Source organism: Cetorhinus maximus, chromosome 17, assembly GCF_964194155.1.
Source record: "Cetorhinus maximus chromosome 17, sCetMax3.hap1.1, whole genome shotgun sequence".
Taxonomy (NCBI): Eukaryota; Metazoa; Chordata; class Chondrichthyes; order Lamniformes; family Cetorhinidae; genus Cetorhinus; species Cetorhinus maximus.
The window spans coordinates 1,192,503-1,219,966 of record NC_135895.1 but is presented as its reverse complement, the minus strand read 5'-3'; the positions used below and the strand labels follow the sequence as shown (position 1 = coordinate 1,219,966).

At 47.4% G+C, this 27,464-nt stretch overlaps 1 protein-coding gene across 1 annotated transcript in view; it reads left to right on the top strand.

The window, feature by feature from the left end:
• Positions 1–27,464, top strand: part of LOC144692808 (collagen alpha-1(XI) chain-like) — a 145,016-nt gene that overhangs the window by 36,899 nt on the left and 80,653 nt on the right. The window contains exons 3-4 of the mRNA XM_078561883.1: positions 20,182–20,395; positions 23,892–24,054. Of these exons, the coding sequence (XP_078418009.1) occupies positions 20,182–20,395; positions 23,892–24,054 (377 nt within the window). The remainder of the gene's footprint in view (positions 1–20,181; positions 20,396–23,891; positions 24,055–27,464) is intronic.

Below are 27,464 nucleotides of genomic sequence, written 5' to 3'. Positions count from 1 at the left end.
CACGCAGACAGAAACAGGGCAGACAGAAACAGGGCAGACAGAAACAGGGCAGACAGAATCACAGCAGACAGAAACACCACAGACAGAAACAGGGCAGACAGAATCACAGCAGACAGAAACAGGGCAGACAGAATCACAGCAGACAGAAACACAGCAGACAGAAACAGGGCAGACAGAAACAGGGCAGACAGAATCACAGCAGACAGAAACACCACAGACAGAAACAGGGCAGACAGAATCACAGCAGACAGAAACAGGGCAGACAGAATCACAGCAGACAGAAACACAGCAGACAGAAACAGGGCAGACAGAAACACCGCAGACAGAAACAGGGCAGACAGAAACACAGCAGACAGAAACACTACAGGCAGAAACACTACAGGCAGAAACACAGCAGAGAGAAACACAGCAGACAGAGACAGGGCAGACGGAATCACCGCAGACAGAAACACAGCAGACAGAAAGAGAGCTGACAGAAACACTACAGGCAGAAACACAGCAGACAGAAACACAGCAGACAGAAAGAGAGCTGACAGAAAGAGAGCAGACAGAAAGACAGCAGACAGAAAGAGAGCAGACAGAAAGACAGCAGACAGAAACACAACAGACAGAAATACCTGAGGGCAGAAAACCAATCAGAAACACTACAGATACTCAGTAGACAGAAACACCACAGACCTCAAGTGGCAGATGCCACATTAAGAGGTTGCTAGGAATCTCTCCTCAACTACCCCCAGAAGCTTGTCACACCATGAGACAAGCAGTCACACTGAATTCCGTCCTTGGCATGAGTGATTCCAATCTCCTGTCTCCAGGACCTCGCCCTGGAATCCTCTCCCTAACTGATGTTTTTGTTCAGACACCTTCCACAAGGGTTCACCTGCAGGGTTTTGAACTCTCCCGATGTTCCTCTTCCCGGGGTCACCACATGCACTCACGCTGTCTTCCACACACACACACACACACTCACCAACTCAGCCTTAACAGTACACCACTGCCTGTGTGAGGAACCTGTTGGCCCCCTGTTGCTAGGCAACAGCACTGTTCTTCCTACTGTTGTGTGTTTACTTTCACTTTATAGGGGTTGTAAATGTCTCATTAGAAATGCAAGCAGCCTTTTAAAGTGAAACTAAAACTCCATTTGACCTTTCTTAACACAGAGACACAGAAATACAAATCAAAGTTAAACTTTAAAGGTAAAATGCACTCCTAACAGCCACAAAGACCAATATAACTTACTTAAACTATCTCTATTTCATACCAAGACAGAAACACCGCAGACAGAAGCATCACAGACAGAAATGCCACAGGCAGAAACGCAGCAGACAGAATGACCGCAGACAGAAACACAGCAGACAGAAACAGGGCAGACAGAAACAGGGCAGACAGAAACACGGCAGACAGAAACAGGGCAGACAGAAACAGGGCAGACAGAAACACGGCAGACAGAATCACAGCAGACAGAAACAGGGCAGACAGAAACAGGGCAGACAGAAACACCGCAGACAGAAACATCGCAGACAGAAACACCTCAGACAGAAACATCGCAGACAGAAACACGGCAGACAGAAACAGGGCAGACAGAATCACAGCAGACAGAAACAGGGCAGACAGAAATAGGGCAGACAGAATCACGGCAGACAGAAACAGGGCAGACAGAAATAGGGCAGACAGAATCACAGCAGACAGAAACAGGGCAGACAGAAACACAGCAGATGGAAACACTGCAGACAGAAACACTACAGGCAGAAACACTACAGGCAGAAAAACTACAGGCAGAAACACAGCAGTCATAAACACTACAGGCAGAAACACTACAGGCAGAAGCACAGCAGAGAGACACACAGCAGACAGAAACACAACAGACAGAAATACAGGCAGACAGAAATACCGCAGACAGAAACACCGCAGACAGAAACAGGGCAGACAGAAACAGGGCAGACGGAAACACAGCAGACAGAAACATCACAGGCAGAACCACCACAGGCAGAAGGATGGCAGACAGAAGGACAGCAGACAGAAGGGCAGCAGCCAGAAACACAGCAGACAGAAGAAACAGAGACAGAAACACTGATAGACAGAAACACTGATAGATAGAAACACAGGTAGACAGAAATACAGGTAGACATAAACAACACAGACAGAAATGCCACAGGCAGAAATGCAGCAGACAGAATCACCGCAGACAGAAACACAGCAGATAGAAACATCGCAGACAGAATCACAGCAGACAGAAACAGGGCAGACAGAAACAGGGCAGACAGAAACAGGGCAGACAGAATCACGGCAGACAGAAACACTGCAGACAGAAACACTACAGGCAGAAACACTACTGGCAGAAACACTACAGGCAGAAACACCACAGACAGAAACACAGCAGACAGAGAAGGGGCAGGCGGAATCACCGCAGACAGAAACACTACAGGCAGAAACACTACAGGCAGAAACACAGCAGACAGAGATAGAACAGACGGAATCGCCGCAGACAGAAACACAGCAGAGAGACACACAGCAGACAGAAACACTACGGGCAGAAATACCGCAGACAGAAACACCGCAGACAGAAACACCGCAGATAGAAACACCGCAGACAGAAACACCGCAGACAGAATCACAGCAGACAGAAACAGGGCAGACAGAAACAGAGCAGACAGAAACAGGGCAGCCAGAAACAGGGCAGACAGTATCACAGCAGACAGAAACAGGGCAGACAGAAACAGGGCAGACAGAAACAGGGCAGACAGAAACACCACAGACAGAACAGTACGGGCAGAAACACCGCAGACAGAAACACCGCAGACAGAAAGACAGCAGACAGAAAGACATCAGACAGAAACACAACAGACAGAAATACCTGAGGGCAAAAAACCAATCAGAAACATTACAGATACTCAGTAGACAGAAACACCACAGACCTCAAGTGGCAGATGCCACATTAAGAGGTTGCTATGAATCTCTCCTCAACTACCCTCAGAAGCTTGTCACACCATGAGACAAGCAGTCACACTGAATTCCGTCCTTGGCATGAGTGATTCCAATCTCCTGTCTCCAGGACCTCGCCCTGGAATCCTCTCCCTAACTGATGTTTTCACTCAGACACCTTCCACAAGGGTTCACCTGCAGGGTTTTGAACTCTCCCGATGTTCCTCTTCCCGGGGTCACCACATGCACTCACGCTGTCTTCCACACACACACACACACACACACACCAACTCAGCCTTAACAGTACACCACTGCCTGTGTGAGGAACCTGTTGGCCCCCTGTTGCTAGGCAACAGCACTGTTCTTCCTACTGTTGTGTGTTTACTTTCACTTTATAGGGATTGTAAATGTCTCATTAGAAATGCAAGCAGCCTTTTAAAGTGAAACTAAAACTCCATTTGACCTTTCTTAACACAGAGACACAGAAATCCAAATCAAAGTTAAACTTTAAAGGTAAAATGCACTCCTAACAGCCACAAAGACCAATATAACTTACTTAAACTATCTCTATTTCATACCTAGACAGAAACACTGCAGACAGAAGCATCACAGACAGAAACACCACAGACAGAAACACCACAGACAGAAAGGCAGGCAGACAGAAACAGGGCAGACAAAAACACCGCAGACAGAAACAGGGCAGACAGAAACAGGGCAGACAGAAACAGGGCAGACAGAAACAGGGCAGACGGAAACACAGCAGACAGAAACATCACAGGCAGAACCACCACAGGCAGAAGGATGGCAGACAGAAGGACAGCAGACAGAAGGGCAGCAGCCAGAAACACAGCAGACAGAAGAAACAGAGACAGAAACACTGATAGACAGAAACACTGATAGACAGAAACACTGATAGACAGAAACACAGGTAGACATAAACACCACGGACAGAAATGCCACAGGCAGAAACGCAGCAGATAGAATGACCGCAGACAGAAACAGGGCAGACAGAAACAGGGCATACAGAAACAGGGCAGACAGAAACACCTCAGACAGAAACATCGCAGACAGAAACACGGCAGACAGAAACAGGGCAGACAGAAACAGGGCAGACAGAATCACAGCAGACAGAATCACAGCAGACAGAACCAGGGCAGACAGAAACACAGCAGACAGAAACACAGCAGACAGAAACAGTACGGGCAGAAACACCGCAGACAGAAAGAGAGCAGACAGAAAGACAGCAGACAGAAAGACAGCAGACAGAAAGAGAGCAGACAGAAAGACAGCAGACAGAAAGAGAGCAGACAGAAAGACAGCAGACAGAAACACAACAGACAGAAATACCTGAGGGCAAAAAACCAATCAGAAACACTACAGATACTCAGTAGACAGAAACACCACAGACCTCAAGTGGCAGATGCCACATTAAGAGGTTGCTAGGAATCTCTCCTCAACTACCCTCAGAAGCTTGTCACACCATGAGACAAGCAGTCACACTGAATTCCGTCCTTGGCATGAGTGATTCCAATCTCCTGTCTCCAGGACCTCGCCCTGGAATCCTCTCCCTAACTGATGTTTGTGCTCAGACACCTTCCACAAGGGTTCACCTGCAGGGTTTTGAACTCTCCCGATGTTCCTCTTCCCGGGGTCACCACATGCACTCACGCTGTCTTCCACACACACACACACACACTCACCAACTCAGCCTTAACAGTACACCACTGCCTGTGTGAGGAACCTGTTGGCCCCCTGTTGCTAGGCAACAGCACTGTTCTTCCTACTGTTGTGTGTTTACTTTCACTTTTTATGGGCCGTAAACATCTCATTAGAAATGCAAGCAGCCTTTTAAAGAGGAAGTAAAACTCCATTTGACCTTTCTTAACACACAGACACAGAGATACAAATCAAACTTAAACTTTAAAGATAAAACACATTCCTAACACCCACAAAGACCAATTTTAAATCCTTAAACTATCCCTATTTCATAACAAGACTGAAACACTGCGGACAGAATAGCCGCAGACAGAAAGACCTCAGACATAAACACCGCAGACATAAACACCGCAGACATAAACACCGCAGACAGAAACACCGCAGACAGAAACACCGCAGACAGTAACACCGCAGACATAAACACCGCAGACAGAAACACCGCAGACAGTAACACCGCAGACATAAACACTGCAGACAGAAACACCACAGACAGTAACACCACAGACAGATGCACTAGAGACAGAAATACCACAGACAGAAACACAGGCAGTGAGAAACGCTGCAGACAGAGGTTCTGCATACAGAAATGTCGCAGACAGAAATGTCACAGACAAAAATTCCGCAGACAGAAACACCTCAGACAGAAACACCACAGACAGAAACACTGGAGACAGAAAGAACAAAGAACAAAGAAAATTACAGTACAGGAACAGGCCCTTCGGCCCTCCAAGCCTGCGCCGATCATATTGCTTGTCAACTAAAACATTTTGCACTTCCGGGGTCCGTATCCCTCTATTCCCATCCTATTCATGTATTTGTCAAGCTGCCTCTTAAACACCACTATCGTAGCTGCTTCCACCACCTCCTCTGGCAGCGAATTCCAGACACTCACTACCCTCTGCGTAAAAAACTTGCCCCGCACATCTCCTCCATAGTTTTCTCCTCTCACCTTAAATCTATGTCCCCTAGTAATTGACTCTTCCACCCTGAGAAAAAGCTTCTGACTATCTACTCTGTCCATGCCACTCATAACATTGTAAACTTCTATCAAGTCCCCCTTCAATCTCCGTCGCTCTAGTGAGAACAATCCGAGTTTCTCCAACCTCTCCTCATAGCTAATAACCTCCAGACCAGGCAGCATCCTGGTAAATCTCCTCTGCAACCTCTCCAATGCCTCCATATCCTTCTGGTAATGTGGTGACCAGAATTGCACGCAATATTCCAAGTGTGGCCTAACCAAGGTTCTATGCAGCTGCAGCATGACTTCCCAGCTTTTATACTCAATATCCCTGCCAATAAAGGCAAGAATGCCATATGCCTTCCTGACTACCTTATCCACCTGCGTTGCCACTTTCAGTGGCCTGTGGACCTGTACAACCAGATCCCTCTGCCCATCGATGCACTTAAGGGTTCTGCCATTTACTGTATAATTCCTGCCTGTATTTGACCTTCCAAAATGCATTACCTCGCAATTGTCCGGATTAAACTCCATCTGCCATTTCTCCGCCCAAGTCTCCAACCAATCTATAAGACCATAAGACCATAAGACATAGGTGCAGAAATTAGGCCAATCAGCCCATCGAGTCTGCTCCGCCATTTCAATCATGGCTGATAAGTTTCTCAACCCCATTCTCCCGCCTTCTCCCCATAACCTTTGATCCCCTTACCAATCAAGAACCTATCTATCTCGGTCTTCAATATACTCAATGACCTGGCCTCCACAGCCTTCTGTGGCAATGAATTCCATAGATTCACCACTCTCTGGCTAAAGAAGTTTCTCCTCATCTCTGTTCTAAAAGGTCTTCCCTTAACTCTGAGGCTGTGCCCTCGGGTCCTAGTCTTTCCACTAATGGAAACATCTTCCCCTCATCCACTCTATCCAGGCCTTTCAGTATTCTGTAAGTTTCAATCAGATCCCTCCTCATCCTCCTAAACTCCATCGAGTATAGACCCAGAGTCCTCAAACATTCCTCATAAATTAAGCCTTTCATTCCTGGGATCATTCTTGTGAACCTCCTCTGGACCCTCTCCAGGGCCAGCACATCCTTCCTGAGATACGGGGCCCAAAATTGCTCACAATATTCTAAGTGTGGTCTGACCAGAGCCTTATAAAGCCTCAGCAGCACATCCCTGCTTTTATATTCTAGTCCTCTCGAAATAAATGCTAACATTGCATTTGCCTTCCTAACTACCGACTCAACCTGCAAGTTAACCTTAAGAGAATCCTGGACTAGGACTCCCAAGTGCCTTTGCACTCCAGATTTCTGAGTTCTCTCCCCATTTAGAAAATAGTCTATGCCTCTATTCTTCCTACCAAAGTGCATGACCTCACACTTGCCCACGTTGTATTCCATCTGCCACTTCTTTGCCCATTCTCCTAACCTGTCCAAATCCTTCTGCAGCCTCCCCACCTCCTCAATACTACCTGTCCTTCCACCTATCTTTGTATCATTTGCAAACTTAGCCAGGATGCCCTCAGTTCCTTCATCTAGATCATTAATGTATAAAGTGAAAAGTTGTGATCCCAACACTGAAGCCTGCGGAACTCCACTAGTCACCGGCCGCCATCCTGAGAAGGACCCCCTTATCCCCACTCTCTGCCTCCTGCCAGACAGCCAATCTTCTATCCATGCTAATACCTTGCCTCTAACACCATGGGCTCTTATCTTACTGAGCAGCCTCCTGTACGGCACCTTGTCAAAGGCCTTCTGGAAGTCCAAGTAGATAACATCCATTGGCTCTCCTTTGTCTAACCTACTCATTACCTCCTCAAAGAATTCTTAACAGATTTGTCAGGCATGACCTCCCCTTGATTAAACCATGCTGACTTTGTCCAATTTTACCATGCACTTCCAAGTATTCTGAAATCTCATCCTTAATAATGGACTCCAAAATCTTACCAACGACCGAGGTCAGGCTAATCAGCCTGTAATTTCCTGTCTTTTGCCTCACTCCCTTCTTAAACAGGGGGGTTATATTAGCGATTTTCCAGTCCTCTGGGACCCTCCCTGGCTCCAGTGATTCCTGAAAGATCACGACTAACGCCTCCACTATCTCTTCAGCTATCTCCTTCAGAACTCTGGGGTGTAATCCATCTGGTCCAGGTGATTTATCCACCTTCAGACCTTTCAGTTTTCCTAGCACCTTCTCCTTGGTAATGGCCACCATACTCACCTCTGCCCCCCGACTCTCTTGAAATTTGGGGATGTCACTCGTGTCTTCCACTTTGAAGACTGACGCAAAGTACCTATTCAGTTCATCCGCCATTTCTTTGTTCCCCACTACTACCTCTCCACCTTCATTTTCCAGTGGCCCAATGTCCACTTTTGCCTCTCTCTTACCCTTTATATATCTAAAAAAATTCTTGCAGTCTTCTTTTATATTACTGGCTAGTTTACACTCATATTTAACCTTCTCCCTCCTTATTTCTTTTTTAGTTGTCCTCTGTTGGGCGTTGTAGGCTTCCCAATCCCCTGGTTTCCCACTGCTCTTCGCCACATTGTATGCTTTCTCTTTAGCTTTTATGCTGTCCCTGACTTCCCTTGTCAGCCATGGTTGCCTCGTCCTCCCTTTAGTATGCTTCTTCTTCCTAGGGATGAATTTTTGCTGTGTCTCCCAAATTACTTCCAGAAACTCCTGCCATTGCTGTTCCATGGTCTTTCCTGCTAGGCTCATCTCCCAGTCAATTCTGGCCAGCTCCTCCCTCATGCCTCTGTAGTTGCCTTTATTCAACTGTAATACCGTTACATCTGATTCCAGCTTTTTCCTCTTAAATTGCAGGGTAAATTCTATCATATTATGTTCACTTCCTCCTAAGGGTTCCTTCACCTTAAGCTCCCTTATCAAATCTGCCTCATTACACATCACTAAATCTAGAATTGCCTGTTCCCTAGTGGGCTCCACCACAAGCTGCTCCAAAAAGCCATCTCGTCGATCTATATCCCGTTGTATCCTTTGACAATCCTCTTCACTATCTGCAACTCCTCCAACCTTAATGTCATCTGCAAATTTGCTAATTAGCCCAGTTACATTTTCCTCCAAATCATTTATGTATACCACAAACAGCAAAGGTCCCAGCACTGATCCCTGCGGAACTCCACTAGTCACAGCTCTCCATTCAGAAAAGCACCCTTCCACTGCTACCCTCTGTCTTCTATGACCAAGCCAATTCTGTATCCATCTTGCCAGCTCACCTCTGATCCTGTGCGACTTTACCTTCTGTACCAGTCTGCCATGAGGGACCATGTCAAAGGCCTTACTGAAATCCATGTATATAACATCCACACTGGAGACAGGAACACAGCAGACCGAAACACCAGAGAATGAGACCTTGTTACACCATGAGCCAAATGGTCACACTGAATTTCGCCCTTCACATGAGTGATTCCAATTTCCACTCACCAGGACCTCGCCTTGGAATCCTCTCCCAAACTGATGTTTTTGTTCAGACACCTTCCACAAGGGTTCGAACTCTCCTTCTGAAATTCCTCTTCCCTGGGTCACCACATGCACTCATGCCATCTTCCACTCACTATCTCGCACCAACTCAACCTTAATAGTACACCACTGCCTGTGTGAGGAACCTGCCTATCTGGACCTCTGTTGCTAGGCAAAGCACTGTTCTAGCTACTCTTGTGTGTTTACTTTCACTTTATAGGGATCGTAAACGTCTCATTAGAAATGCAAGTAGCCTTTTAAAGTGAAACCAAAACCCGATTTGACCTTTCTTAACACACAGACTCAGAAATACAAATCAAACTTAAACTTTAAAGTTAAAACGCATTCCTAACACCCACAAAGACCAATATAACTTACTTAAACTATCTCTATTTCATAACAATACCGAAACACTGCAGGAAGAAACGCAACAGGCAGAAACATTGCAGACACAAACACAGCATATCAAATAGCCATGGACAGAAACACCACAGACAGAAACAGAGCAGACAGAAACACCACAGACAGAAACAGAGCAGACAGAAACACAACAGACAGAAACAGAGCAGACAGTAATGGCACACACAGAAATGCCACAGACAGAAACACCGCAAACAGAATAGCCACAGACAAAATAGCCACAGACAGAAACACCACAAGCAGAAGCACAGCATACAGAAACATAACAGATAGAAACACCACAGAAAGACTCACAACAGACAGAAACACAGCAGACTGAAAAACCACAGATGGAAATATTGGAGACTGAAACACCAGAGACAACAACACCACAGACAGAAACACCGCAGACAGAAACACCGCAGACAGAAACACCACAGACAACAACACCGCAGACAGAAACACCGCAGACAGAAACACCGCAGACAGAAACAGCGCAGGCAGAAACAGCGCAGGCAGAAACAGCGTAGACAGAAACAGCGCAGACAGAGACACTGCAGACAGAAACAGAAGCAAAGACAGACAGAAGCACAACAGACAGGATCTTCACAGACAGGCACACCACAGATAAAGACACTGCAGACAGAAACATCACAAACAGAAACACCGCAGACAGAAACACCGCAGACAGGATCTTCACAGACAGGCACACCACAGATAAAGACACTGCAGACAGAAACACCGCAGACAGAATCACAGCAGACAGAAACACCGCAGACAGAAGCACCGCAGACAGAAACACCGCAGACAGAATCAGCGCAGATAGAAACACCACAGACAGAAACACCGCAGACAGTAACACCACAGACAGTAACACCACAGACAGAAACATAGCAGACAGAAACACCGCAGACAGAAACACCACAGACAGAAACATAGCAGACAGAAACACCACAGACAGAAACACCACAGACAGAAACAGCGCAGACAGTAACACCGCAGACAGAAACACCACAGACAGAAACACCACAGACAGAAACACCGCAGACAGAAACACCGCAGACAGAAACATCACAGACAGCAGCAGCGGAGACAGAAACACAGCAGAAAGAAGCACCACAGACACAAACACCACAGACAGAAACACCGCAGACATAAACACAGGCAGACAGAAACACAGGCTGAGAGAAATACAGCAGACAGAAGCACCAAAGACAGAATCACCAAAGACAGAATCAGAGCTGACAGATGCACCACAGACAGGATCTCCGCAGACAGAAACACCACAGACAGGATCTCCGCAGACAGAAACACCACAGACAGGATCTCCGCAGACAGAAACACAGCAGACAGGATCTCTGCAGACAGAAACACCACAGACAGGATCTCTGCAGACAGAAACACCGCAGACAGAAACACCGCAGACATAAACAGCGCAGACAGTAACACCACAGACAGAAACAGCGCAGACAGTAACACCACAGACAGAAACACCACAGACAGTAACACCACAGACAGAAACACCGCAGACAGAAACATCACAGACAGCAGCAGCGGAGACAGAAACACAGCAGAAAGAAGCACAACAGACACAAACACCACAGACAGAAACACCGCAGACATAAACACAGGCAGACAGAAACACAGGCAGACAGAAACAGCGCAGACAGTAACACCACAGACAGAAACAGCGCAGACAGTAACACCACAGACAGAAACACAGCAGACAGGATCTCCGCAGACAGAAACACAGCAGACAGGATCTCCGCAGACAGAAACACAGCAGACAGGATCTCCGCAGACAGAAACACCACAGACAGGATCTCCGCAGACAGAAACACCACAGACAGGATCTCCACAGACAGAAACACCACAGACAAAAACACCGCAGACAGAAACACTGCAGACAGAAACACCACAGACAGTAACAGCGCAGACAGAAACATCACGGACAGCAGCAGTGGAGACAGAAACACAGCAGAAAGAAGCACCACAGACAGTAACACCACAGACAGAAACACCACAGACATAAACACAGGCAGACAGAAACACAGGCAGACAGAAACACAGGCTGAGAGAAATACAGCAGACAGAAGCACCAAAGACAGAATCACCAAAGACAGAATCAGAGCTGACAGATGCACCACAGACAGGATCTCCACAGACAGAAACACCACAGACAGGATCTCCGCAGACAGAAACACAGCAGACAGAATCTCCGCAGACAGAAACACCACAGACAGGATCTCCGCAGACAGAAACACCACAGACAGGATCTCCGCAGACAGAAACACAGCAGACAGGATCTCCGCAGACAGAAATACCACAGACGGATCTCCGCAGACAGAAACACCACAGACAGGATCTCCGCAGACAGAAATACCACAGACAGATCTCCGCAGACAGAAACGCCACAGACAGGATCTCCGCAGACAGAAATACCACAGACAGATCTCCGCAGACAGAAACACCACAGACAGGATCTCCGCAGACAGAAATACCACAGACAGATCTCCGCAGACAGAAACACCGCAGACAGAAACATCGCAGACAGAAACAGAGCAGACAGAAACACCGCAGACTGAAACACCGCAGACAGTAACACCGCAGACAGAAACATAGCAGACAGAAACACCGCAGACAGAAACACCACAGACAGTAACATCGCAGACAGAAACACCACAGACAGAAACACCGCAGACAGAAACACCACAGACAGTAACATCGCAGACAGAAACACCGCAGACAGAAACACCGCAGACAGAAACACCAAAGACCGCATCCCCAAAGACAGAATCAGAGCTGACAGATGCACCACAGACAGAAACATAGCAGACAGAAACACCGCAGGCAGGAGTGAGGCAAAAGATGGGAAATTACAGGCCGATTAGCCTGACCTCGGTCGTTGGTAAGATTTTAGAATCCATTATTAAGGATGAGATTTCAGAATACTTGGAAGTGCATGGCAAAATCGGGCAAAGTCAGCATGGTTTCATCAAGGGGAGGTCATGCCTGACAAACCTGTTAGAATTCTTTGAGGAGGTAACGAGTAGGTTAGACAAAGGAGAGCCAATGGATGTTATCTACTTGGACTTCCAGAAGGCCTTTGACAGGAGGCTGCTCAGTAAGATAAGAGCCCATGGTGTTAGAGGCAAGGTATTAGCATGGATAGAAGATTGGCTGTCTGACAGGAGACAGAGAGTGGGGATAAGGGGGTCCTTCTCAGGATGGCGGCCGGTGACTATTGGAGTTCCGCAGGGGTCAGTGTTGGGACCACAACTTTTTACTTTATACATTATTGATCTAGATGAAGGAACTGAGGGCAATCTGGCTAAGTTTTCAGATGATACAAAGATAGGTGGAGGGACAGGTAGTATTGAGGAGGCGGGGAGTCTGCAGAAGGATTTGGACAGGTTAGGAGAATGGGCAAAGAAGTGGCAGATGGAATACAACGTGGGGAAGTGTGAGGTCATGCACTTTGGTAGGAAGAATAGAGGCATAGACTATTTTCTAAACGGGGAGAGAATTCAGAAATCTGGAGTGCCAAGGCACTTGGGAGTCCTAGTCCAGGATTCTCTTAAGGTTAACTTGCAGGTTGAGTCAGTAGTTAGGAAGGCAGATGCAATGTTGGCATTTATTTCGAGAGGACTAGAATATAAAAGCAGGGATGTGCTGCTGAGGCTTTATAAGGCTCTGGTCAGACCACACTTAGAATATTGTGAGCAATTTTGGGCCCCTTATCTCAGGAAGGATGTGCTGGCCCTGGAGAGGGTCCAGAGGAGGTTCACGAGAATGATCCTAGGAATGAAAGGCTTAACATATCAGGAACGTTTGAGGACCCTGGGTCTATACTCGATGGAGTTCAGAAGGATGAGGGGGGATCTGATTGAAACTTACAGAATACTGAAAGGCCTGGATAGAGTGGATGTGGGAAAATGTTTCCATTAGTAGGAGAGACTAGGACCTGAGGGCACAGCCTCAGAGTAAAGGGAAGACCTTTTAGAACAGAGATGAGGAGAAACTTCTTTAGCCAGAGAGTGGTGAATCTATGGAATTCATTGCCACAGAAGGCTGTGGAGGCCAGGTCATTGAGTGTATTTAAGACCAAGATAGATAGGTTCTTGATTGGTAAGGGGATCAAAGGTTACGGGGAAAAGGCGGGAGAATGGGGTTGAGAAACTTATCAGTCACAATTGAATGGCGGAGCAGACTCGATGGGCCGAATGGCCTAATTTCTGCTCCTATGTCTTATGGTCTTATGGTCTTATGAAACACCACAAACAGAAAGACCACAAGCAAAATCATTGCAGACAAAATCACAGCAGACAGACACACAGTGGACAGAAGCACCGAGACAGAAACAGAGCCAACAGAAACACTGCATACAGAAACATCACAGAGACAATCATTGCAGAGAGAAAAAGAGCCACCAGAAACACTAGAGGCAGAAGCACAGTGGACCAAAACACAGCGGACAGATGCACCAGAGACAGAAATACCACAGACAGGAACACCGCAGACTGAAAAACTGCAGACAGAAACAACGCAGACAGGAACACCGCAGACACAAACAGAGCAGACAGAATCTCCGCAGCCAGAAGCACCACTGATAGAAATTCCGCAGACAGAAACAAGGCAGACAGAAGCACCAGAGACAAAAGCACCGGAGAAAGACGCATCAGGGACAGAAGAACAGCAGACAGAAACAAGACAGACAGAAACAAAGCAGACAGAATCATCACAGACAGAATCACTGCAGACAGAAACAGACCAGACAGGAACTCCAGAGGAAGAAACACAGCAGTCTGAAACACAGAGGATAGATGCACCAGAGGCAGAAATACCTCAGACAGATGCAGCAGACACAGAAACACGCAGGCAGGAACACTGTAGACAGAATCAGAGCAGACATAATCACCGCAGACAGAAATACAGTGCCAGAAATGCAGCCAACAGAAACAGAACAGCTAGAAACACCGCTGACATAAACACCACAGACTGTAACGACACAGACAGAAACACCACAGACTGTAACGACACAGACAGAAACACCACAGACTGTAACGACACAGACAGAAACACCACAGACGGTAACGACACAGACAGAAACACCACAGCCAGAAGCACCACTGATAGAAATTCCGCAGACAGAAACACTGCAGACAAAAGCACCAGAGACAGACGCACCAGGGACAGAAGCACAGCAGACAGAAACAACACAGACAGAAACAGAGCAGACTGAATCACTGCAGACAGAAACACCACAGAGAGAAATTCCACAAACAAAAACACCACAGACCAAAGCACCAGAGACAGAAATACAGCAGACAGACACAACACAGACAGAAACAGAGCAGCCTGAAACAGAGCAGCCTGAAACACCACAGACAGATGCAAAGCAGACAGTAACACCAGAGGCAGAAACACCGCAGACACAAACAGGGCAGACCGAAACGACGCAGACAGAATTACCTCAGATGGAAACACAGCACCAGAAACATAGCAGACAGAAAATCCACAGGCAGAGGCAGAGCAGACAGAAACACCACAGACAGAAACACTGCAGACAGAAACAAAGCAGACAGAAACACCGCAGACAGAAACACCACAGACAGAAACACCGCAGACAGAAACACCACAAACAGAAACAGAGCAGACAGAAACACCACAGACAGAAACACCACAGACAGAAACACCACAGACAGAAACAGAGCAGACAGAAACACCGCAGGCAGAAACACCGCAGACAGAAACACCGCAGACAGAAACAGAGCAGACAGAAACACCACAGACAGAAACACCGCAGACAGAAACACCACAGACAGAAACAGAGCAGACAGAAACACCGCAGACAGAAACACCACAGACAGAAACAGAGCAGACAGAAACACCGCAGACAGAAACACCACAGACAGAAACACCACAGACAGAAACACCGCAGACAGAAACACCGCAGACAGAAACACCACAGACAGAAACAGAGCAGACAGAAACACCGCAGACAGAAACATCACAGACAGAAACACCGCAGACAGAAACACCACAGACAGAAACAGAGCAGACAGAAACACCACAGACAGAAACACCGCAGACAGAAACACCGCAGACAGAAACAGAGCAGACAGAAACAGAGCAGACAGAAACAGAGCAGACAGAAACAGAGCAGACAGAAACACCGCAGACAGAAACACCGCAGACAGAAACACAGCAGACAGAAACAGCGCAGACAGAAACACAGCAGAGGAACACAGCAGACAGGAAAACCGCAGACAGCAACACAACAGACAGATAAACCTCAGACAGAAAACTTGGTGGGAATGTGAGTGGTGAGGAGGATATTAAGAGGCTTCAAGGTGATTTAGACAGGTTGAGTGAGTGGGCAAATACATGGTAGATGCAGAATAACGTGGATAAGTGTGAAGTTAGGCACTTTGACAGGAAAAACAGAATAGCAGAGGGCTATTTAAATGATGATAAATTGGGAAATGATGATGTACAAATGGACCTGGGGCAGCAGATTTCTTTCCCGAAAGGGCATTAGTGAAGCAGATGTTTTACAACACCCGACAATTAGACTTTTAGTTCGAACCTGGGTTCCCCAGAGTATTCCCCTGGGCCTCTGGAATACTCGTCCGCTGATAATACCACTATACCATTATCTATACAGTATGTAATAATACCACTATGCCCAGCCTGGCATGAAAGAATACAAAAAAAGTAGGAGTGTATTCCCTGGAATATCGAATGTTGTGGGGTGACCTGATTGGGTGTTTTAGGATTTTGAAATGAATTTAAGGGGTAGAGAGAGAAACCTTTCCATTGGTCGGGGGGACTAGGACAAGGGGACAGACCCAGAAAAGCAGAGCCAGGACATTCAGGAGAGAAATTAGAAAATGCTTCCTTACACAAAGGGTGGTAGAAATGTTGAACTCTCTCAGGTAAAAAAGTAGATCCTGGAACTCATTTCATAATTTTTAGACCTGTGATTGAGATCTTTCTGCTGGCTGAGGGCATTCAGGGATATGGCGCGATGGTGGGTAAATGGAGTCAGGGTACAGATCAGCCATGATCTCAACGGTTGGCGGGACAGGTTTGAAGGGCTGAATGTCCTCCTCCTCTTCCCGTTCTATTTACTTTGTGATTCCATCTACAATGGAGCATCAAAACTATTCTCCGTAAAGTTAATAACTCCAGCATTTATTACTCACTATCCCACCTTTGATGTGAAAATCATAAAACTGATTTTAAACAGTTTTACTCGATTATTGCAGGGGTGGTGTCAGCCAATGCACACAAACCGTAACCGGGCAAAGTTCAACATCGGACACTGAGAAAAGGAAATAACCATATCTGAGCTGTACATTAAAATGAAGCAAGTACAGGATAGGACACAGGTTTTATAGGCATATAGTAAACTGGCTTAACCAGTTCGAAACACAGGAACAGGAGGAGGCCATTCAGCCCCTCGAGCCTATCCCATCATTCAATTAGATCATGGCTGTTTTGTATCTAAGCTCCATACAAGGGCTTTGGTCCTGTAACCCTTCATACACTTACCCAAGGACAACCGAGCAATCTTTGTTTTAAAGTTTCAATTGAATTCCAATCCTAACAGTTTTCTGGGGGAGAGAGTTCCAGATTCCCATCCCCTCTGGGTGAGGAATTGCTTCCTGACATCACCCTGAACGGCCTGGCTCTCATTTTAACCTTCTGCCCCCTTGTTCTGGACTCCCCCAGATCCCCAACCAACCATAGGAAAGAGTTTATCTCAAATCAACCCTGTCACATCTATTAATCATCTAAAATATCTCAATTAGATCGCACTTTAATCTTCTAGAGCCAAGGCACTTCCAGTCTCGTATCCTGTTGTCATGGGCAGAAATTTGTGTTGAGCAGGGTAGGTGCATGCCTGACCCACTTGAGTGTATAATGACGCATGTTGACATTGGGCAAGTGTCCTGATGTCATCGCTCACTCCCGCTATCTTCCAGTCAGTAGGAGCGCGTGAGAATCGGCAGCACGCCCGCCGATAGTTAGTGGGATAATTAAAAGGCCCATTAAGGCCCTTAAATAATTAATGAAGCTGCATTTTTCGCTGCCCACTCAACTGTTGAGTTTGAGGTCGGGCGAATAGACCAGGCGGCCTGTGCATTTTTACCGAAACCTCATCCACGGGCAGAATGAGGTTTCTAATAGTTACTAAAAAACAATCAATAAAAAATGTTTAACATCCTTTTTTACATGTCCCTCTTCATGTGACTGAGTCACGTGTGGGGACATGTTTACCTCATATGTAAACAGTTTATTTTTGAATTTAAAATCCTCCAGCTGTGAGGCAGCTCTGTGCCCACAGGGAGCTGTCAGTCTGCTCTCCCCTCGCAGGCTCACACTTCAGCGCTCGCGCTCCTCCCACCCCCACCCCCACCCCCGCCCACCACCCCCACCCAACCACCCCCACCCCCGCCCGACCACCCCCACCTGACCACCCCCACCTGACCACCCCCACCCCCGCCCACCACCCCCACCCGACCACACCCACCCGACCACCCCCACCCGACCACCCCCACCTGACCACCCCCACCCGACCACCCCCAACCCTGCCCACCACCCCCACCCACCACCCCCACCCGACCACCCCCACCCCCGCCCACCACCCCCACCCGACCACCCCCACCCACCCACCCGACCACCCCCAACCCTGCCCACCAACCCCACCCACCACCCCCACCCGACCACCCCACCCCCACCCGCCACCCCCACCCGACCACCCCCACCCACCCACCCGACCACTCCCACCCCCACCCACCACCCCCACCCAACCACCACCGCCCACCACCCCCACCTGACCACCTCCACCCCTGCCCACCACCCCCACCCGACCACCACCGCCCACCACCCCCACCCACCCAGTCCCACTCCCACCCGACAACCACCGCCCACCACCCCCACCCGACCACCCCCACCCCCGCCCACCACCCCCACCCGACCACCACCGCCCACCACCCCCACCCCCACCCACCACCCCCACCCGACCACCCCCACCCACCACCCCCACCCGACCACCCCCACCCCCACCCACCACCCCCACCCGACCACCCCCACCCACCACCCCCACCCGACCATCCCCACCCCCACCCCCACTCCCACCCGACCACCCCCGCTCCCCCCCTGGCAGTGCTGAGGCTCTAAGTGCGTAATTAGCAGCAGCCAGCGTCAGCTCGCGGTCAGGGGGGTCGATCGTAGGTAGAGGTCGGTCTTGCGGCCGTTCCCGGGACCACCAACTGCACCCGCCCGATGTGGGGATAATCCTGCACCATAATTTAACCCTTTCATCCACAGTCTGATTCTGGTAAATCTGCTCTGCACCCTCTCCGAGGACAGTGTCTCCTTCCTGAGGTGCAGGGCCCAGAACTGAACCCAATTACTCCAGATTGGGTCTGAGCAGAGCTCTATGTAACTGCAACATCACTTTCACACCTTTGTATTGAAGCTTTCCCACTGGATCAGTTTTGCCTCAATGAAAATTGCTTTTCACAGGCTAAACATTTCCTTTTTGCCCTTGAGAAGGTGGTGGCGAGCTGCCTTCTTGAACCGCTGCAGTCCATGTGGTGTAGGTACACCCACAGTGCTGTTAGGGAGGGAATTCCAGGATTTTGACCCAGCGACAGTGAAGGAACGGCGATATATTTCCAAGTCAGGATGGTGAGTGACTTGGAGGGGAACTTCCAGGTGGTGGTGTTCCCATCTATCTGCTGTCCTTGTCCTTCTAGATGGTAGTGGTCATGGGTTTGGAAGGTGCAGCTGTTTGAAAGTTGCAGCCTGTGACTGGGAAACCATCACCTGAACACAAAAAGGTTTGACGTTAGAATTACTGAATGATTTTTGTGGCCCACCAGACCAGTGCCAGCTCTTTAACAGTTATACAATAACATTCACCACTGCACTGTCAGAGGGTCAGTACTGAGGGAGTGCTGCACTGTCAGAGGGTCAGTACTGAGGGAGTGCTGCACTGTCAGAGGGTCAGAACTGAGGGAGTGCTGCACTGTCAGAGGGTCAGTACTGAGGGAGTGCTGCACTGTCAGAGGGTCAGAACTGGGGGAGCGCTGCACTGTCAGAGGGTAAGCACTGAGGGAGTGCTGCACTGTCAGAGGGTCAGTACTGAGGGAGTGCTGCACTGTCAGAGGGTCAGTACTGAGGGAGTGCTGCACTGTCAGAGGGTCAGTACTGAGGGAGTGCTGCACTGTCAGAGGGTCAGTACTGAGGGAGTGCTGCACTGTCAGAGGGTCAGTACTGAGGGAGTGCTGCACTGTCAGAGGTCAGTACGGAGAGTGTGCTGCAGTGTCAGAGGGGCAGTACTGAGGGAGTGCTGCACTGTCGGAGATTTAATCAATGCCCTTTCACCCCACTTGGTTGTAGCAGGTCCTATGGCAGTATTTGGAAGAAGAGCAGGGGGGAGTTCTCCCCAATGTCCTGGGGCCAATATTTATCCCTCAATCAACATCATTAAAACAGATCATCTCGTGATTGCTGCTCATGGCTTCTTGCTGGGCATCAATTGGCTGCTGCATTTCTTAAATTGCAACAAAGATTGTGCTTCAAATGTACTTCATTGGCTGGAAACACTTGCTGACGTCTTGAGTTTATGGAAGGTTTTGTACCAATGTTAGTCTTTCTCTCTTTTCACTTCCTCTTTTCCTTTGCCTGCAGGTGGACAATTCCCACGTGATTTCTCCATCTTAGTTACATTAAAACCAAAGAGGAGCACACAGGCCTTCCTACTCTCCATTTACAATGAACAAGGAGTGCAGCAGATAGGGGTGGAGATTGGCAGATCTCCGGTTTTCCTGTTTGAGGATCAGAATGGTCGCCCAGCAGCCGAGGAATACCCCATATTCACCACAGCAAACCTCGCCGACAATAAGTGAGTGAGTCAGGACGGTTATGGGGGGCAACATTAAACCTCATCTTTCAATCAATGTTTCATGCACAATTGGAGACTTGGAGAAAGTGCAGAGGGACTTTCCCCGAATGATTCCAGGGAGAAGGGACTTGGCTTTGTCTGGGGGAAGTCAGATTATTCTCCTTTGAGCAGAGAAGGTTAACACCTCTGGATTACTAATCCACTAATATAACCATTACACTCCTGTATCCCTCTGGATTACTAGTCCACTAATATAACCATTACACTCCTGTATCCCTCTGGATTACTAGTCCAGTAATATAACCATTACACTCCTGTATCCCGCTAGATTATTAGTCCAGTAATATAACCATTACACTCCTGTATACCTCTGGATTACTAGTCCAGTAATATAACCATTATACTCCTGTATCCCTCTGGATTACTAGTCCACTAATATAACCATTACACTCCTGTATCCCTCTGGATTACTAGTCCAGTAATATAACCACTACACTCCTGTATCCCTCTGGATTACTAGTCCAGTAATATAACCACTACACTCCTGTATCCCTCTAGATTACTAGTCCAGTAATATAACCATTACACTCCTTTACCCCCCTGGATTACTAATCCACTAATATAACCATTACACTCCTGTATCCCTCTGGATTACTAATCCACTAATATAACCATTACACTCCTGTATCCCTCTGGATTACTAGTCCAGTAATATAACCACTACACTCCTGTATCCCTCTGGATTACTAGTCCACTAATATAACCATTACACTCCTGTATCCCTCTGGATTACTAGTCCAGTAATATAACCATTACACTCCTGTATCCCTCTGGGTTACTAGTCCACTAATATAACCATTACACTCCTGTATCCCCCTGGATTACTAATCCACTAATATAACCATAACACTCCTGTATCCCTCTGGATTACTAGTCCAGTAATATAACCATTACACTCCTGTATCCCTCTGGATTACTAGTCCACTAATATAACCATTGCACTCCTGTATCCCTCTAGATTACTAGTCCAGTAATATAACCATTACACTCCTGTATCCCTCTGGATTACTAGTCCACTAATATAACCATTACACTCCTGTATCCCTCTGGATTACTAGTCCAGTAATATAACCATTACACTCCCGTATCCCTCTAGATTACTAGTCCAGTAATATAACCATTACACTCCTGTATCCCTCTGGATTACTAGTCCAGTAATATAATCATTACACTCCTGTATCCCTCTGGATTACTAGTCCAGTAATATAACCATTACACTCCTGTATCCCTCTAGATTACTAGTCCAGTAATATAACCATTACACTCCTGTATCCCTCTAGATTACTAGTCCAGTAATATAACCATTACACTCCTGTATCCCTCTGGATTACTATTCCAGTAATATAACCACTACACTCCTGTATCCCTCTGGATAACTAGTCCACTAATATGACCATTACACTCCTGTATCCCTCTGGATTACTAGTCCAGTAATATAACCATTACACTCCTGTATCCCTCTAGATTACTAGTCAAGTAATATAACCATTACACTCCTGTATCCCTCTGGATTACTAGTCCAGTAATATAACCATTACACTCCTGTATCCCTCTGGATTACTAGTCCACTAATATAACCATTGCACTCCTGTATCCCTCTAGATTACTAGTCCAGTAATATAACCATTACACTCCTGTATCCCTCTGGATTACTAGTCCACTAATATAACCATTACACTCCTGTATCCCTCTGGATTACTAGTCCAGTAATATAACCATTACACTCCTGTGTCCCTCTAGATTACTAGTCCAGTAATATAACCATTACACTCCTGTATCCCTCTGGATTACTAGTCCAGTAATATAATCATTACACTCCTGTATCCCTCTGGATTACTAGTCCAGTAATATAACCATTACACTCCTGTATCCCTCTAGATTACTAGTCCAGTAATATAACCATTACACTCCTGTATCCCTCTAGATTACTAGTCCAGTAATATAACCATTACACTCCTGTATCCCTCTGGATTACTAGTCCAGTAATATAACCACTACACTCCTGTATCCCTCTGGATAACTAGTCCACTAATATGACCATTACACTCCTGTATCCCTCTGGATTACTAGTCCAGTAATATAACTATTACACTCCTGTATCCCTCTGGATTACTAGTCCAGTAATATAACCATTACACTCCTGTATCCCTCTAGATTACTAGTCAAGTAATATAACCATTACACTCCTGTATCCCTCTGGATTACTAGTCCAGTAATATAACCATTACACTCCTGTATCCCTCTGGATTACTAGTCCAGTAATATAACCATTACACTCCTGTATCCCTCTAGATTACTAGTCCAGTAATATAACCATTACACTCCTGTATCCCTCTGGATTACTAGTCCAATAATATAACCATTACACTCCTGTATCCCTCTGGATTACTAGTCCAATAATATAACCATTACACTCCTGTATCCCTCTGGATTACTAGTCCACTAATATAACTATAACACTCCTGTATCCCTCTGGTCTCCTTCCACCAGGGCTGATCTGAATCAATCTGAAACGTTAGCTCTGTTTCTGTCTCCACAGACGCTGTCAGACCTGCTGAGTTTTTCCTGCACGTCCTGTTTTTATTGCAGATTTCTAGCTGCTGCGGTATTTTGCTGTAATGTTGATCTTCATGGAATTATCAGAACTCAGACTGCAGATGGAGGCCATTTGGCCCATTATGCTGTGCTTGCTCTTTTATAAAATAGTAATGTTGAACTCCGCACCCCTACCTTTTGCCTGGAATCTCCATTCCCCTATCCTCAGGAACCTGTGAACTCCCTTGGAAAATTATCCATGGGATTATCTTCCACCATCTGTTCTGGTTGAGTGTTCCAGATGCCAACAACCATCTGAGTGAAGATATATCTCCTCATCTCCGCCCTAGACACTTTGTCAATGATTCTGAACCTCTGACCAGTGATTATTGACCCACGTGCTAAGGGGGAATCGATTTTCTCTATCGAAACCCTCATCAGCTTGAAAACCCATCACCAGGTCACCTCCTAACTTCCTCTGCTCTGTGGAGAACAATCCAAACTTTTCCAACCTCTCCTTGGAACTGAGACCCCTGATCCCTGACCACACCCTGGAACACTGAGATAAAAAACAAAATACTGCGGATGCTGGAAATCTGAAACAAAAACAGAAAATGCTGGAAAAACTCAGCAGACTAACAGCATCAGGAGAGAGAAAAAAGTTAATATTTCGAGTCCATATGGCTCTTTTTTCAGAGCTGATTTTTTCCAGCATTTTCTGTTTTTGTTACACATCCTGGTGCATCTCCCCTGGACCCTTTCTAAGGCCTTGACATCTTTTCCCCAAGTGCGGAGTTCAGCTGAGCAGTGATTTGTCAGGTTGGAGGGTAACGTTCTGACTCCAGTGCAGTGTAAGTGGTGTTTACATCATGACAAAGGCTTTGGCCCTTGTGTCTTCCAGGTGGCATCGTGTGGCCATTAGTGTTCAGAAGAAGAATGTGACAATGATTGTCGACTGTAAACAGAAAATCTCCAAACCGCTTCCGCGGAGTAAGAATCCTGTCGTGGATACCAATGGTATTGTGGTGTTTGGTACAAGGATCCTGGATGAGGAAGTGTATGAGGTAAGAGCTTTTCAAATCATTGCCCTGTAAACCATTATATAATCGCACCAACTTGCATTTATAACATCGTTAACATTTTAAAATGTCCCAAGTTGCTTCACAGAGCACAAAAGACACAACATTTGACACATAGTCACTTAAAGAGATATTTGGACAGATGGCTAAAAGCTTGGTTAAGGGAAGAGAGAGAGGTAGCGAGGTGGAGAGGTTTAGGGAGGGAATTCCAGAGCTAAGGATCCAGGCAGCTGAAGGCACGGCCGCCAATGTTGGAGTGATGGAAATCAGGGAGATGGGCAACAGGCCAGAATTGGAGGAGCGGAGAAATCTTGGAGAATTATAGAGCTGCAGGAGGTTACAAAGATAGCGAGGGGGGTTTAAGTCTTTAGACACTCATGTAGTGTTTCCAGGTTGATTTTATACACTCCTAGTTAATGCTGATCTATCTCTGATAGAGGAATTTTCTACACACACCATTGTTGTCTTTCTCTAGCTAGGTGCTTGGTTAACAAGGGGGTGAAAGGTTATCAGGGGTAGGCAGGAATGTGGGGTTGATGTTACAATCAGATCAGCCATGATCTTATTGAATGATGGAGCAGACTCGAGGGGCCGAGTGGCCTACTCCTGCTCCTAATTCATATGTTCATATGTTCACATGTAAGGAGCACATCAAAGACAGGAGCTACAATGTAAAGCTTGCACTGAAACCCTCATAATAGTTCCTTTTGTCAACTTATGTCTTTCTTTATATATTCATTCTTAGGATATGGGCATCGCTGGCTAGGCCAGCATTTATTGCCCATCTCTAATTGCCCCTGGAAAAGCAGTGGTGAGCTGCTGCCTTGAACCAACGGCTGTGGTTTTTATGTTGCTAGTGCTTGTGGTGAAGGTTCAGTGTTTCATACAACTGAGGGGCCATTTGAGAGGAGTTGACTGTCTTGGTGTGGGATGGGAGTCACATATAGATGCAGGCTAGTGAAACTAAACCTGTTAGAGCCAACAGACCCTTTCATCACATCAGCCCTGGGCCAGGCTTAAATCGCCTGGTGTCAGAAGTAAAAGGTCAGAGGCCAACCCTGTGACATGCACCATTCGTTGTTTCGGTGGGGGTGGTCGGGTGGGGGTGGTCGGGCGGGGGTGGTCGGGCAAGGGGTGGGGGTGGTCGGGCAGGGGTGGCCGGGTGGGGGTGGTTGGGTGGGGGTGGTCGGGTGGGAATGGGGGTGGGGGTGGTCGGGTGGGGGTGGTGGACGGGCGTGGTCGGGTGGGGATGGTCGGGTGGGGGTGGGGGTGGTTGGGTGGGGGTGGGGGTGGGGGTGGGGGTGGGGGTGGGGGTGGGAGGAGCGCGAGCGCTGAAGTGTGAGCCTGCGAGGGGAGAGCAGACTGACAGCTCCCCGTGGGCACAGAGCTGCCTCACAGCTGGAGGATTTTAAATTCAAAAATAAACTGTTTACATATGAAGTAAACATGTCCCCACATGTGACTCAGTCACATGAAGAGAGACATGTAAAAAAGGATGTTAAACATTTTTTATTGATTGTTTTTTAGTAACCGTTAGAAACCTCATTCTGCCCGTGGATGAGGTTTCGGTAAAAATGCACAGGCCGCCTGGTCTATTCGCCCGACCTCAAACCCAACGGTTGAGTGAGCCGTGAAAAATGCAACTTCATTAATTATTTAAGGGCCTTAATGGGCCTTTTAATTATCGGCGGGCGCATTGCCACCTCTCGCATGCACCCGCTGACCAAAAGGTCGCGGGAGTGAGCAATGCCATCGGGTCACTCGCCTGACATCATCGCGCACTATTTCACGCACGTTCGGGTTGGGCACTTGCCCTCCCATGGGACAAAGAATCCTGCTCCTGATTTCCAATCCGGTCAGTCTGGTGACTCTATAACTTGGGTATTGACTCCCAAACAAAGGCAACATTCCCAAACTTGGCACATGCGGTACTCTCAGCAGCTGTCTAATCACCCGTCTGGAGAGTGAGGCTGGGGACTCTCCAGCAGGAGGAACAGAGAATGGTTACACAGAGAGATTCCTCATCACACCCTCCCCCATGCTGCTTTACAGGTGCTCTTGAACCTCACAGGGAGGGCCTCACCCCTAACCCAGCCACATTCCCTCGCCCCATCCATGCACACTCCTGACCAATAACAGGATGTGTTTGAGATGTTCCATGAAGAAATTCCAGGCCTTGGTGAATGATATTCAACCAGGAGAGATCATTACATTTGAGCTCTAAGTTGTGCATATCTGTCACACACTTAGGCCCACATGTATGCACAGACTCACTTGGGGCACAGACACACAAACACATACACACACACACACACACACACACACACATTCACGTAAACATATGGGCACACACGTACACACACACACACGCATACATAAACACACAAACTCACACACACACACACAATCAGACGCATGTATACATAAACACACAGACACACACACACACACGCATATACATAAACACAGAAATATACACAAACACACACATACAGACAGACACATGTACGCATACACACATATACATAAACACATAGACACACACACATTCACATACACAAACCCGCGCATACATAAACGCACACAGACACACACACACATATACATAAACATACAGGCACACACGTACACACATGTACACAGACACATATGCACACAGACACACAAATATATTTACACACAGACACATGTATACATAAACAGACAGACACACTCACACATGCATACATGCAGATACACACATATATACACACACACACCTGGGCACATACATATGCGTGCACTCACATACTTACCACTTTTTGGATAATGCCCTTAGGATGAGAGGTTAAAATCTCTTTCAGAGGATGAAAAGGTGAAATACAAATCAAGTAATTTTACCATTGGGACTCAACAACAGCTTGTTTTTGACACCGACCCTGTACTGCAGCAAACTGTCCCAACGCGCTCAAGTCAGATCAAATTTGGCCACATAAAATAATAGGACAGGTGCCAAAACCCGGGCCAGAGAGGGAGGTTTTCAGAAGCATCTTCAAGGAGGAAAGTGAGGTAAGAAGCCAAGAGGTTCAGGGAAGGAAATCCAGAGTTTAGAGCCCAGGAACTGAGGGTGTGGCTGCCATTGGTGGAGTGATGGAAATTGGGAAATGGACAAGGGGCCAGAACTAGAGAGCACAGAGATCTCGGAAGATTGTATAGCAGGAGGAGGTTACAGAGATAGGGAGGGGTGTAGGGGCAGGAGGAGGTTACAGAGATAGGGAGGGGTGTAGGGGCAGGAGGAAGTTACAGAGATAGGGAGGGGTGTAGGGGCTGGAGGAGGTTACAGAGATAGGGAGGGATGTAGGGGCTGGAGGAGCTAACAGAGATAGGGAGGGTGTAGGGGCTGGAGGAGGTTACAG